This window comes from Raphanus sativus, chromosome 6, assembly GCF_000801105.2.
Source record: "Raphanus sativus cultivar WK10039 chromosome 6, ASM80110v3, whole genome shotgun sequence".
NCBI lineage: Eukaryota > Viridiplantae > Streptophyta > Magnoliopsida > Brassicales > Brassicaceae > Raphanus > Raphanus sativus.
The window spans coordinates 503,637-518,556 of NC_079516.1; the positions used below are offsets into that span (position 1 = coordinate 503,637).

Here is a 14,920-nt window from a genome sequence, read left to right on the forward strand (position 1 = left end):
ATTGGACAAATGGGCCTGGCCCAAACTATTTTTCGAGCTGGACAAAACCAAAAGAATTAGGGTCCAACTGGTGACCATTTTTAAAAATGAAAAGAACTATAAGAAAAAGAATTCAGAGGAATGATATGGAATTAATTAGAAGGAAATTTGGTTTCTATCTAATTTAACGTGGAATATATTTACTCTATAATTCCTTATAAGATAGGAAACGTGAAGGAATTACTAATTCCTACAAATAATTAAGGGAAAATTCCATAAAAATACCCGAACTAAATTTTGTTAAGCTTTTTAATACCCAAACTTTTTTCACTACCCAATTTAATACTCCAACTAATTATTTTGCTCATTTTAATATCCAAACTTTTAAAACTGTGCCCATTTTAATACCCAAACTTTATTTATTTTAATAAAAATACTAATAAGTTTCAAATAAAAGTTTTAAAAAACTCTAAAATTTACAAAATAAACTCAGAAAATTCTAAATTTTTTTGGTGTTTGAGAAATAAAATAACTAAATAGTGTAAAATATTAAATTTTGTAATAAAATTTCTAAGTTTTAAATATTGTATTTAGTTTTTTTTCTGAAATAAAAAATGAAAATTATTTTTATCATTCAAATTCATTTATTTTTTAAAAAAATAAATTTTCCATGGTTTATCTACCTTCTTTTCTAAATCTTAAAATAAAATTAGAATTTTTAATATTTTTTTCCTAGATTTTTGAGATTTTATTAAGTTTTGTTTGAAATTTATTAGTATTTTTATTTAAATAAATAAAGTTTGGGTATTAAAGTGGGTACAGTGTTAAAAATTTGGGTATTAAAATTAGCAAAATAATTAGTTGGAGTATTAAACTGGGTAGTGAAAAAGTTTGGGTATTAAAAAGCTTAACAAAATTTAGTTTGGGTATTTTTATGGAATTTTCCCAATAATTAAATTTTCTTCTGACTGGTGAAAAAGAAAAGGAATTGAGAGGAACATACAATTCTCTGATACTTTTTCCTTGAATAGGTGTCACCAGTTAGACTTATTATTCCGACAACCAAACAGTGTGATAATCTCTGATTAAACCATTTCTCTCTTCTCCATCTCACTCAAAGCTCAGAAGATAATGGTGAAGCAAGTGGAAGTTCAGACACAGATGGTTGGTCGGCTGTGCAAGAAAGAGCTTTGGTTCAAGCTTTGAGGACACTCCCTAAAGAGACAAGACAGAGATGGGAGAGAGTAGCTGCTGCTGTTCCAGGTAAATAAAACGGTGATTCAATGCAAGAAGAAGTTTGCAGAGCTTAAGGAACTCATAAGAAGCAAGAACACTGGAGTCTAAAAATGCAAATCTTCTTGGAGCTACATGAGAAATTTTGGGTTTTAATCCTCTTGGGACACCCTTACTTTGCAAGATAAATTATTTGTAATGATTCATTTGCTTTAATCCTATGTATTGATTGAGTAATCATTTGTTTTAATTATAAGAGAAATCAAACAGAGTTTTATTGTCTCAACTATAAGAAACCGCAAAGTCTTCAAAGGAAGCAAGTAGCATGAAAGTAGAGTGTGGTTCATTTTGTTACAAGGACCAATCAGGAGGCATGTTACTCCATGCGCAAGACCCAACGGCTCTTGGTGCATAACCTGATGATGACCCAACAGTCGAGTAACTGTTTCAAAAGTTTTCACCCACCAAGAAGAAGCGCAAGGGCGTCACTCATGCTGCTTGAGTCTCTAACAATCCCAAAACGGCCTTGTTGTTCTTGCCAGCTCGACGCAAGTAAAACATCAGGTCGTGTTACATCAACTCTAATTGGTTCCCATACCCGATCCAACTCTTCTGTCTTCACAACGTACCCTGCAAAAGCTTCAAATACCAAAGAGTGACTATCTGTTACAATACACCAAACACAGTAACTTTACAACCAATAAGGAAGATACGAGTAAACTTTGATCTCTCACCTGATGAGTTTCCACCTGCACTAAGTTGCGTGGGAATTGGAATCTCGGAGCGAGTCCAAATGTTTTGGAAAGCTTCTGATTCACCTACTCGTGGTACATTCTGAGTAGCATCGGTTGCAAAAGTAGTTGAACTGAAACTCTTCTCAGACGAAGGTAACAACAAACCGTGCTTCGCACTAGCTTTGATCTTGGCTTCATGAAGCAGCATATCTAGTAAGCCGGTGTCGCACGAAGAGAAACAATCTGGCTCATCTATCTCCAACGGCGGTGGAGATTGAATATAAGTATCAACAGAGTCCAGTAGATCTGATTGTGGAGGCGACGGTGTCGTCGTCTTCCACTGATCAAATCCACCAGTTTCTGAATATTGGAATGAAGGGAGCTCCAGCTTCACCGCCCCAAACAAGGGCTTAGAAGTAGGAAGCATGCCATCCGTAAAGGTATGGCTATCTTGAATCATCATCACATCAGATGGATTCTGGTTTCCACCATACATAGGATGATGATCAGAGATACTAAAAGATCTTGGATTCTTTTGTGGAGTAGCATTCTGAAAATGTTCCGGAGATTGGAATGCTTGCCTTATGTTGTTACTGTGTGGCGTGTAGCTACTTGCACCAGTTCCTAGCATGTTGCATGCGAGCATATCAGAAGCTCCAGGTAACAAGCTAGTAGCAAAATTGAGATCCTCAAACAGGACATTAGCAAAATGTAGATCCTCAAACAGGACATTAGCTTTGGAATTCCCCAACTGCGAGAACTCTTGATGTCTTCTTCTATCTACTACTCCGGTGATATTACTCGTTGATGATTGATACTCTTGACTCCAGTGCAGGTCTTCAACATGGACTCCAGGAGGGTAAAGTGGTAACCCTGCTCGTTGCCGCCTCTTGATACGTGTGTTCCAATAATTCTTTATCTCATTATCTGTTCGACCAGGCAACTGATAAACACAAAAAATCAATACCAGAGATTTAGCCTTTAGGATCATCAGTTTATGAATATGCTCTTTCTATACTACTTACAAGTTCAGCCATCTGTGCCCATTTATTCCCCATCCTGGCGTGCATCTCAACGATAACCTGCTCCTCCTCTTTGCTAAACGCTCCTTTCTTCAGATTCGGCCTCAGGTGATTAGCCCACCTGAGACGACAGCTCTTACCGCAGCGTGCAAGGCTGGTGTGCTTCTGCACGTTGTTCCAGTTACCTTCCCCGTGCCTCTTGACGTAATCGATCAAAACCCCGTCTTCGGTTGAGGTCCACGGCCCTTTCTTCAGGTTCAGGACACTTCCTTTCCCTCCTCTGCTGCTCGTGCAGCCATTATTATCAGCAGTCGATGGGGATTCGTTGTTGTAGATGCTGGAGTAGATAGCGTCATCACTCTCATCCATCGTGTAACTCATCCTCTAACTCTTTCTAATTAAAGCAGTTTCACCTTTAATAACCGTTTAGACATTAAAGCTCTCACACCTGAAACCAGTACAGTGAAGCAAAGACAGAGTCTTTTAATATATTAACATCAAAAGAATGAATTTGAAAACAGACAACTAAAAAAGTAACAAGTAAAGATCTTTGGACAAAATTAGATTCCAGAAGCTCTCTACACACACACTTAGAGATTCCATTAATAGAAAGAAAAACCTAAAAAATCAAATTCCCTAATTCGAAAAGAAACGAAACCCTAAGCTATAGATCTGCGTTTATCACAAAGAGACGAAGTCGGAGCTCGAAGTTTTGAGCTGAACACAAGAGAAGAAGGGGAAAGTAATCCCGATTTTGGGATAAAAAAAACCTAGATTTCGAGTGAAGATGAGAGAGAGATCCGTGTGCAAAATGGATGAAGAAAGCAAGCAAGGAGAGATTACGCGGGAGGAAAGGGGAGAGCGATGTTTAATCTAGGAGAATGAATCAATCAATTGAGAGGTTGAAGATGGGAAGAGATCAGAGTAGTAAAGCAATCATTCATCATTCATAAGCTCAGAGAGAGAGAGAGAGATGCTCACCAGATCAAGTGGGAACAAGATCAAACTAAAGTGAAAATAATAAAACACTCTTTCTATTTAATGCTTGTTGCTCAAAATAAAAATTTATTTAATGCTTTTTCGTTACTACAAAAAAGAAATTTTTTTTTTTACTTTTTTTCTTTTCTGGAAAAATTATAGAGAAATTTCTAATTTATAGCATGAAATTGTGTCTATATTTAATATTTTTTTTTGAAACTATATATAATTATTTTCTGACAGAAGAAATATAATTGTTTTTTTCCTGGCAAAACATGGCAAAAGAGTATATACAAATAAGACTGAAAACTAATAGATAATGCCAATATTATGCTCAAAATTAATTATGTTTGTAAACAAATACTCTTTACTTGCTCAAAAAATATAATTAAATTTATTTTGTATTTTGACTATGTATTTTAAAATAGTTATCAATTAATGATATTTAATCAGTTCAAATATTTATAAATAATGTTTGTAAAAGTATGCAAATTATTTCAAAAATATAGAAAATGTACTTTTTTGGAATAAAAAGTTTTTAAAATCTAGTAACTATAATCATAATAGTGATATTTAAGAAGTGTGTAATAAATTGCAATTTATACTGTTTTGGTATAATCGTCTACTATACGTCTTGATAACACAACAAACTAAAATTGCAATGTGTACTTCATTTAATGGTGTGATTTTGAGTTTACTGACATTGAGATTACGAGGGTCCGCACTCGTATGAATGTCATCCAGTGATTCTTTCTGACATCAAATAGATAGTGTATGATTGTGACTCTCTCTAATCAGACTGGCTAATCGACATAAAGTTCTGTCAGGAAACCAAATGGCGAATCATGCGACCGACGACTCTAACCTTTTTCATGCATTTGCTACTTATATAGCCTGTTGTTACTTCACTTTTGCCACTTCACAGAAAAATGATGTTTTATACAAAAAGAAGATAATTGCGGATCTTATTTAAACCATTTGAATGCTATTTATAGGTGAATCTATAAGTAAGACTCGGATTATTCAACTCATGTATGTGCTACAGCTCTGAAGCAAGCATGACAACCAAAAGATGAAGATAAATGTTAAAAAGTAAATAAGCAATTCAAGTTTCACATCAGATATCAAACTCAAAAAATCTAACACACACACACATATATATATATGATCCAGTTCTATTTATTAAAAAGCATGTTGGAAAGCAACTGATCCAAGAAAAAATCTGTGCGAACAATATCATATTAAGTGAGAATTAGACATCTAGTTCTAGCTGAGCATTTAAGCTTCAGTATTGGCATCTGGTATGCTCTAATAGAACATCTTGCCCATGATGGTATATATATATGATTCATCATAATAAATTGGTAACAGAGTCAAGGTTCACTAGTGATCCTTAGTTTGAGGAGAAAATTGATATAGTAAATAAACAATTTAGGTCCTAACTTGATATTAGACCAAAGAAAATTTTAACATATATTTGGTTTAATTTTATCTAGTATGACACATTTTGAGAAGTAACGGATTCTAAAAATAAATATGTGAAGGTCCAATCTTAAAGCTTACAATGTCATACTAAACGAAAGATTGGACATCTCGCTCTAGTTGAGCTCCCGACTTCCATCAGAGCAAAGAGATGATAAAATGTTACGGTTATATGGTTTCTATGCATATTCATCCCCAAACATTTCTTCAACAGTTACGGGAAGATAGTTCATAGCTGAAAAGAGAACAAAATTTATAAACAAAAATACAAACAGAATCATCTATTAAAACAAAATTCAATCCAGACTTTAATCACAATCAAAATAAATCAAGAGGAATTTACTAATTTGATTTTAATGTAGAAAAGGTTCGAAAGTGCTCACCACCTTCTTCAACTGGTCAAGAAACGATAAATACGAAACCGTTCCATCGTTTCCAGCAAGGACCCTATACTTATCTCTCCTCGTGAAGTTAGTGCATTCGAACCCTAACGCAGCCGCTAAGATCCTCTGAACATAATTCGCCACGTCATGCGGACTCTTCCCTGAGGAACACGTAGCCTCAACCGGAAGCTGGTTCAAGAAAGTAACCTCGTAAACCGGTCTCGGGTTCATGAAGAAGAAAATCGGGTCTAAACCTTTCCAGCCTCTCGCTGTGGTCGCGTGGAAGAACCCAACTCTATAATTCATAGCAACGGGAACAATCCTATCCGTTAACTCAGCGAAAAGCCCGCTAAATCTTAGCAAGAACGGTTCACGACAAGTGGTTCCCTCAGGACAAACCACTAGATCGCCTTCAGACAGTTGTTGTTTGATCTTTGCTGCGTCTACATCTCGGACTCTTGTCAATCTAACGGTTGGAATGGGAGATAATATCTCGGATAAGCGTGAGATCGAGTAAGTAACGGCCGGGACGCTGCGTCCGAGCACATAGGATAATACCACCGGGTCCATTAGGGTTCTGTGAGTGCACACGAAGAGAACACCGGAGTTTCCTGCCGTTGGTGCCTGAGGAGGCTTGCCTTTGACGATGACCTGGCCGCCGAATATCTTGGAGACGTACGGTGTGGCCCATAATGGGAGGACGGATCCAAGAAAGATCCGGATGGCGGCGAGAATGATTCCTAATGGGATCCATGTGAGGATGAGGAGTGCGGTGGGTGGAGTTGGCCGCTTGACAAGGCGTCCGTCGTGGAAGATTACCGGAAGTGGCCGTAGCTCAAATTGTTTGTTACGGTGGTTGTAGTTCTCTGGTATTGGTGCATGAATATGATCCTATATATACATGAAGATTTAAAATTAGTTTTAATAATAACAGGGATTATTAATATATGAAAAAATAGGGAACACATGTTGTGAAATATACAAAGATTCGCGTATGTTAAAAATGACAATAAAAAAACTGCCAGTTGTAATTATTATTTTAGAAGTGTAACAAATGAATTATTATATTTTATATTGATTTTGTTCATGCAATGATGCAGTGTTTACCTCACATAAAGATAAGAAAGTTGTAGAAATTGTCTTGCGCGGTGGTCTTGCAAGACCTATCTGAGGCTTTCTATCACCATACAAATCAGCAACACGGCTCAAAACAGATTGATCGATATCAGTTTCACGTATCAAACCAGTTACAAAACCGAACCGGTTAATGATCAGCTCTGAACCGATGACCTCATCCGCTCTAAGATGCTCCTTTGCAAACATCTCCACCATAACTCGAGGCATTCTCGTCACCACGACCTTCTTCTTGCACGAGCTGTAAACCTTCCAAGTGTCCATGCTTACGTCATCCATGTAGAACTTAGGCAGGACGGCTCTAGCCACCGATTGAATCTCCAATTCGCGTAAACCAACCGTGCCTACAAAAGTCATGAGCTTGATAGAGGCGTTCTTGTAGCTGAAAACATCAAGGAGTGTGATTACGGGCCAAAGAAACAGCAAGATGGCGAAACGAATTAGACCACATGCTTCGAAGGCAACGAGCATGAAGTAAGAGAATGGATCTGCATTCCGCAGCATTGTCCCTTCAAATTCCGTCACGACAGAATCTGAAGTCGTTTTACCTCGCTCCATTTTTACTTTTTCTTCTCTTTGTTTTGGTTATGGAATCGAATATTAATTTGTGTCGACTGAGAATGGGAGAAAATGTAATATAACGTTTTATGTTATAAGGTTTTGGATTGATTTGTCTCTATTGCAATGGCAGTTTATCAATATTACACCTAACGTAGTTGTACATGTACATTAGAAAAATGTTCCATAACTCAATATTATATAGAGTCATAGAGGGATGTCAAGAAAATACGATTATACACGTCACGGTGCTCCTCTTTTCTAATGAAATAGTGCACGTAATGTTATGTGCATAAAACAAAATTAATGGTTTTAAACTAACAGATTTGGTCCAAATTTTTTTTACACTAACCAATTTGGTCCAAATTGTTGGCAGAATGCACCAAAATTAGGCAATGGCTACAGCTAAATATACGGATTTAGTTAGGTTACTGACCTAATTATATAATCACGGCATATAGTCCATGAGAAAAATAATTATAGCTTTAAGTGATACAGATTTTTCATTTTTGGTAAAGATATATATAACCATATAGGTGCATTAGAAACTCTATAATTTAATACTTAATAAATTAATGAACACCGTAAATTAACAAATTTCTCTAGTCTTAAATAATTTTTAAAAAATCATATAGATACATATATAGTCTCGCTAAAATTATAAATTGATAATTTATATGTATATACATTTAATTAATATTTATATAAGTGTAAACCAACCATTATATTATATTCACAATGAATTATCTTTATATTTTTTAATATTTAGTATATATTGATGAGATTTAGTAAAATTATATCTAGAAGCACATTTCAATTCTATGAAATATATTTTATATGCACCAGTAATATAATAAAACTAATATAAATGTTAAATTTTAAAATGTTAATCAATGTATATATACAGTAAAATCAAATATTTTTATTTTAGAAAAATATATCTTAAAATATAAAAAATGTAAAATAAACATTTTGTAAATTAATAACTCTATAAATTAATAAAATATCAAAGTTCCAACATTCTAAATTTATAGAGTTTTAACTGTATCATTATTGATATATGTTTCTTTATTGTTTGGATTTGATTTTGTTTTGTTTAAATTCGACCGAAGAGAAACTTATAATATAGTCCAACCGAATTAGTTTATATGGTTCAGTTTATTTAGTTTGGTTAGAATATTTTGTATATGTCGTTCTGTGAAATCATTTGCCAAAGTGAAACCTTATCTCAACTCAATAATAATTAAACTGGTCCGTGTTTGGTTGCCTACCTGACCGATAATGTTATAGATGAAAAGAAAGCTTGGAATTCTAACAGAACGTATGTGTGTTATAATAGTACTTTTCATACAGCTGCAATCATAAGACTTATAGTTGTTATGTAACACAACAACACAGCGCTTTCAAGTCTATACGTATGTGTGTTATAAATTATAATAGTACTTTTCATACAGCTACGATCATAAGACTTATATATAGTTGTTATCTAACACAACAACACAACGTTTTCAAGTCTATATTATTTAAAACTTAGACATAAACTTGAGTGTTTATAAACATTTTTCCTTTATGCAATCTCTTATCCGTCTCTTTAATTATGTTAGCTGAGGTTTGGTTGGAATCAAATGGTATGGATGGAAGAAATTTGGTTGTTATGAAATCTATGTAAAAAGTCCAAGTTGAATTGGCATCCTCGATAGGTAAGAACCAATTACTAAAAAAGAAACCGAACTTATTTAACTTAACAAAATAGATACATGTACGTAATTCTGTTTTTTGCCAATTTAACTAAGTTACACAACATAAATGTTTAGTGATGGATGATTCATACGCTCTGTTCTAGAAATTAGTAACCAATCTATGGTCGAATCTAAAGTCTGTATGTGCAAATATATATCTCTAATTAAAATATTTTTTATATCGTCTCCGAAGATCTGCACTTTCTAATCCTTATCGACATTTCTCTCTCTTTTCTTCTTCCTCCTCCTTCCATCACCTCGCAACACTGTCTCCTTGGTGCCTGTCAACAAAAAGGAATAAAAATGTAAATAAAAGCTTCAAAACCTAATTTTAAATGTTACAAGTTTCAATATAGAATCAAAAAGCGCTAACCTTGTTCCAATACTCAGGATCCATCTTCATTGAAGTCACCAATATCAACCGGGGCTTCTAGCTCAGTTGGTAAAGGGTTCACAGCTGTGAGTTCCGCCACCTGGGTTTGAATCCCGGCCACTGGGGAATTAACATTTCGGCATCGCCAGGGACAGAGGACCGACATGTGGCAACACGTGACTAGTCTGGACCACTTCGGTGGGACCAGGATACCTCTGTATAATTCAAAAAAAAAATGAAGTCACCAATATCCTCTTCACTCTAGTTACCCGAGAATGCTCTCTCTTTCCGCAGTAACCATAATTCTTATCCGCCACACTATACCAAGTTTTAGTCCCACTATCCCGCACATCCTCTGCTCCATCCATGAAATAAGTGACGGGACGCTCACACGGGTCAGGTTTTAAGGGCCTTGTGTTAAACGTGAAAGGTCCATCGCTCGAAGACCGCCAGGTTTTGAAGGTTTGCAACGGCTTCTCCAGCTCCGTAGTGCTCAAGAAGTAAGAGTATATCTGAATGGAGTATCCCCAAGAAATGGATATGGACCACTGGCGCTTGCGGTCATGGCAGTTAACCTGTTGGAGTATTCGATGCGGGTCTAAGGTGTAAGGTTTCATTAGGGTTTGTAACGACTCGATAGGGTTTTTGTTGGGGAATATAGAGTCTAAGAAAACGAGGTGATGCAATGATACAAGGGGAGCCAATGGATGCGCTGCTAGAAACCCAAATGGATCTCCTCTTATGTCAAGCTGCAATAAAAACAACGAATGTTGTTAACTTAATCCCCACCATCCATACACAAAATATAAATACACTACTCCCTGTGTTTCACTTTAATTGATGTTTTAAGAATAAAATGTTTGTTCAAAGTGATTTTCAAATTTCTATGCAAAAATTTAATATGTTTTTTTTGGTGTAAACAAAAATTTTGATATTATTTGGCTTTTATGACTGTATTATATAATATAATTATTGATTAAGTTAGATGTAGCTGAAAATAGGTTTTTTATTTGGTGTGCAAAAACTTTAAACAACATATTTTGAAACGAGTATTTAAATAGTGTGACAATCAACAGATCAAATCCTTAAAAAATGGGACCCACCCCTTTAATTAGAACCCAGTTAAAGGATGGTGTTAATGCTGTTCTAAATGCTTTTTTTATAGAACTAACCTAAGTGATTAATACGTTTTGATCCCTTTAATTTCTTTGCTATTTTCATAAATAAACTAAGAAAATTCACGTGGCAAGAATTTACTTAAAGAGCTTTTGTCGGGATCTAAACCATTTGAATGTGTCGGGATCCAACAAACGAGATCAGAAACAGCTCTGACACATGTCCAAACAACCAATCCTAAAGCTAACACGTGCCCCCCAACAGAACTCACCTGGTGAAAACCGCGTTCTTCGGTGAACGGAACGCCGATCTCGCTAACGCAAGCCGCGATTCGCTGATCCGAACCGTAATAATAAAAATACCGCTGGAGACAACCGTCCATCGCTGCCGCCAAACGCGCAGCAAGCGGACGGCTGATCGCGAAACCCCCGCCGCCGAACGCCATATCGTACGCGTGCATCACGTCCTGCTCGACGCTCTCCGAGTTTCCACCAATGTACCACATCTGCTCGTGGTCATACTTCGAGAGAACCTTCACGAGATTATCTGTAAAGAAAACGGTGTCGTCGTCTCCCATCACGAACCACCTTACGTCCGGTAGATTTAGTTTGTAGCTATCCCATATCGTCCTAGCGATCCGAACCGCGGCTCTCGAGCTGGAGAATCTAAACCGGGTCCAACCAGAATCGGAGACTCGAACCGGGATCGAGAACCGGTTATCGGAATCATTCTTAGGGAAATTCACCGGTTTATCGAGCCAGACGGATCCACGCGTTGTGGCATTGCGCCACCACAAGGAGGTGAGCCGGCTCCGATCGAGCCACGTGTCAGCTGCTCCGGCGATACAGAACTGAACGTGGGAGATATTGATCGGACCGGTTGATCTCGCCGGCGGGAGGGCTAGTGCCTTCTGAGGCACGGCGGGGAAACGGAGACCGTAGGAGGAGGAGTAGTCAGGCGGGGAGGAGGAGGATAGAAAAGTGATGCGGAGAACGAGAGAGACGGAGAAGACGAGGCACGTGAGGACGGAGACGCGAGTGACAAGCACGAGGTAGTCACGTGGCCGCTCCGGCATGAAGAAGAAATCTGAAAACTTCAGGGCCTCGTGGTGGCCGTGCTCTCCGCTTCCTCCGCGATTCAGTTTCATGTTTTTCTTTTTTTTTTGATGTGAGAAGAGAACAACACCGTGAAAATTCACTCCGGCGTGAGGGAGTGGTTCTTATTCACACCAGACTTCAGAGTTGCCCTCTTCCTCTTGCCTACGCCGTGGGAATGGAGTTTTGTTGGAAATTTTACGGAATTGCCCCTGACGGTGGCTGGAATTATTCTATTTTTAGTAGCTACTTTTGTTTATTTCCTTTTTTGGAGAGTGGCAACTCTGTGAGATAAACAGGCATAAATAGAAGAAGAGGTTGACACGTGAAAGAAACACACAAAATGACGGGGACAACCTCCAGTCAACGATAATATGGTAACAGATTGAATATCATGTTTCAGAGTATAATAAACAGAACCAACAAAAGAAATGCTTCAGGCTGTAACTGGTTCTCAGTTTTAGAAATAAGATGAGTATGCTCAATTATAAAAGTATAGAATACAAACAAATCAGAATCGTGGCTTCACAACCTGATCCTCAGAGAGTCGACAGCAAACGTATGAGCTGATCGCCTGAAGGCCGTACGCCTGTCTCTTCTCCTTCATCCTGGAGTTGTGCAGGTCTCCGTCTGGCCATTTTATTTTCTTTTACCCATCTTATATGGGCTGTTTCTGAAGCATTTACTGATGTTTTCGTTTGGTTTTATCTTGTCTTCTTTGCATTTGATGTTCAAACTTTGTTGGCTTCGGCCCCAAGTTAAGATTTAATGACAAAAAAAAGTCAGAATGTAGTAGTTAAGGAAATAAGATGAATGACATGAATGTTATAGTAAGATTGTAATTAGGCCTGGGATTTTTACCCATATCCATTTATCCGACCCGAAATTGACCGGTTCGGTTTGGTTTGGGTAAGCCCAAATTTATCCAATGGATCAAATTATATTTAACCATGGATATCGGGTCGGTTCGGGTATTTACCCGAAATCCATTGGGTACCCGATTTAAACCGAATTCTATGTAAAAACACATAAATATGTGCCTCATGAGGGTTGAACCCAGATGTGAAAGCTGATATAATATGTACAATACCACTGGACCACTATAACTTTATTGTATATTTTACATTTTACTTATATATCTCTATTTTGTTTTGTTATTTATGTTTACGTTGTAACCGCTGAGAGTCGAACCTGAGTTGTTTAGGGTCAAATCTCAAGAGTAATACCACTAGACTAGCCCAACTTCTCTGTACTTATATACATATTAGTAGTATATATACGATATTCATTTATTTTCATAAAAAAATAAAAATATAATGAATAAAATAAAAAATATTTCAGATATTGAATATGATTTTGGATAAAATTTAACTGAACCGAATGTTACCGATTTTTTCTGGGTTATACATGGTTACTTTCATCAAAAATCCGAACCGACCCGGAACCGGCCGGTACCGAACCGAAACCAAACCGTAAGTCTTCCAAGTACTCATTGGATATAATTTCTAAATAACCGAAATATCCGGACTCGAACAGGTACTATCCGAAACCGAACCGAATACCCGAAATCCCATGCCTAATTGTAATTCTTTCTCCGGTTTAGAAATAAAATGGATGAGATTGTTGTGGAGGTTATATAGTGATAAACTACGATATAATTCAACTCAACAAAATTTTTTGGCCATCAGTTAGATCGATAAAATCCAATCCATAATCAATCTTATAATGCCAGGGGACGCGATCTAGTGGAGTTGAACTTCAATGGAGAAAGTATCAGACATTACGAATTTGATTAAAGACAGTTCTTCAACTAGACTCAGCGATTTATTTTTTTCGTTTATTTATACCTCTAATTTGAAACAATGCTAAGATATAATCCTGATGATTTGAGGACCCAATTAACATGACCTTGTCGTACCGTGGATTGTCCAAATTTTAGATATGCTCCATGAGCTGATTGCTGGCCTTTCGGCCATTTTATGGGCCTTTATAAGAGACGCTCACATAATTGGGTTTATCAGTTCTCACATATTTTCCATTCTGTCGCTCTCATTTTCACTTGATTTCCTACGAATACCATGGACTCATTCACTCTATGAAGTTTGTATTTTCTTCTCCATTGACAAATGTACACAGCATATGTCAACAAACTCAAAATTTCCAAATCGAAGCTTCTTCTAAAATCATAGTAAACCATCATGTTTATATCTCTAATCATGTTGCAGATTTTGATGCATATTGATCGTAACGGTGGCGCAAAAAAAAAGGTTGATAGTCTCTTTTTCTTCATCGTTGAGCATTCACACACAAAAATAAAAGCTAGCATCCGTTATGGAACCTTCTTCTAATAAACCTCTATTGCTTACCACTTTATCCGTACATATCGAACAATGACATGGGTTACACTTTGCTAGATCAAGTCGTGGGAAAAATATTGCTGCCAATTGCCATATAGCATTGGGGTCATGGACTCATGGTGTGTTGAGGTACGTAAACATGACAACATGACTCCAGCTGCAACCTCCCATATCAGATCTAATCTTGGACCCAAAAATAAGGAAGTTTAGGCTTGAAGTTAAATATTATCTACAAATTTTCTCTACATGTTTTTTGCATACGTGTCTTTAGGTTTAGAATTACTTTCGTGTAGTCTTATATTACTTTATGTTTGGTTTAAGTTTATTTCAGTCTTTTTCTTTAACGTTTACTTCATTCAATTAAATTGATTACTATAGGTCATGCATATCAAATTAAAGTGGTAGAAACTAAGAGCATCAGCAAGAGTGAATGAAGAACAACTCTTCTTTGAGAACACTTCAACTATTTTGCTAGCTTTGTTTTATACTTGTCACATTATTACTAGTCTAGTTTAAATAAATAAATATATAACAATTAGAAAATTAAATTAGTTAAGAGATTTAATGTGTTCTGTTGTTGCTGATGCTCTAATGGCCGTAATGTCTTTTTTTGGTTTTGGTTCGTTATTGGTTTAAACAATTGATCGATTGTTTTTCACAAAAAAAAAAAAACAATTGATCGATTTCTTGCATCACATGAATAATAATCATAGTACCAGAGTTTACAGCGAATGTGGT

The 14,920-nt window shown here is 36.5% G+C and overlaps 3 protein-coding genes across 6 annotated transcripts; all 3 read right to left on the reverse strand.

Annotated features, from left to right (window-relative positions):
* Window positions 1-1,437: 1,437 nt before the first annotated feature.
* On the reverse strand, window positions 1,438-3,941 carry LOC108833187 (transcription factor MYB65). 2 transcript variants are annotated; one of them, XM_018606621.2, is made up of 3 exons: window positions 2,972-3,941; window positions 1,947-2,889; window positions 1,438-1,842 (listed from the first exon to the last, which is right to left on the reverse strand). In XM_018606621.2, the coding sequence occupies exons 1-3, from the start codon at window positions 3,347-3,349 to the stop codon at window positions 1,670-1,672; spliced, it is 1,494 nt and encodes a 497-aa protein (XP_018462123.2). In that variant the 5' UTR covers window positions 3,350-3,941; the 3' UTR covers window positions 1,438-1,669. The 2 variants fall into 2 exon arrangements, with proteins under 2 accessions (XP_018462123.2, XP_056845936.1); XM_056989956.1 differs by having other exon boundaries at window positions 1,438-1,851.
* An 841-nt stretch (window positions 3,942-4,782) lies between these two features.
* Window positions 4,783-7,655, reverse strand: LOC130496643 (glycerol-3-phosphate acyltransferase 5-like). Of its 3 annotated transcripts, none has more exons than XM_056988882.1 (3): window positions 6,919-7,655; window positions 5,815-6,702; window positions 4,783-5,663 (listed from the first exon to the last, which is right to left on the reverse strand). In XM_056988882.1, the coding sequence occupies exons 1-3, from the start codon at window positions 7,501-7,503 to the stop codon at window positions 5,658-5,660; spliced, it is 1,479 nt and encodes a 492-aa protein (XP_056844862.1). In that variant the 5' UTR covers window positions 7,504-7,655; the 3' UTR covers window positions 4,783-5,657. The 3 variants fall into 3 exon arrangements, with proteins under 3 accessions (XP_056844862.1, XP_056844861.1, XP_056844863.1); XM_056988881.1 differs by having other exon boundaries at window positions 5,812-6,702; XM_056988883.1 differs by lacking the exon at window positions 4,783-5,663 and having other exon boundaries at window positions 5,671-6,702; window positions 6,919-7,520.
* A 1,672-nt stretch (window positions 7,656-9,327) lies between these two features.
* On the reverse strand, window positions 9,328-12,623 carry LOC108807572 (uncharacterized). Its single transcript, XM_056987763.1, has 4 exons — window positions 11,003-12,623; window positions 9,861-10,364; window positions 9,616-9,669; window positions 9,328-9,523 (listed from the first exon to the last, which is right to left on the reverse strand). The coding sequence occupies exons 1-4, from the start codon at window positions 11,876-11,878 to the stop codon at window positions 9,419-9,421; spliced, it is 1,539 nt and encodes a 512-aa protein (XP_056843743.1). The 5' UTR covers window positions 11,879-12,623; the 3' UTR covers window positions 9,328-9,418.
* Between the last annotated feature and the right edge of the window lie 2,297 nt (window positions 12,624-14,920).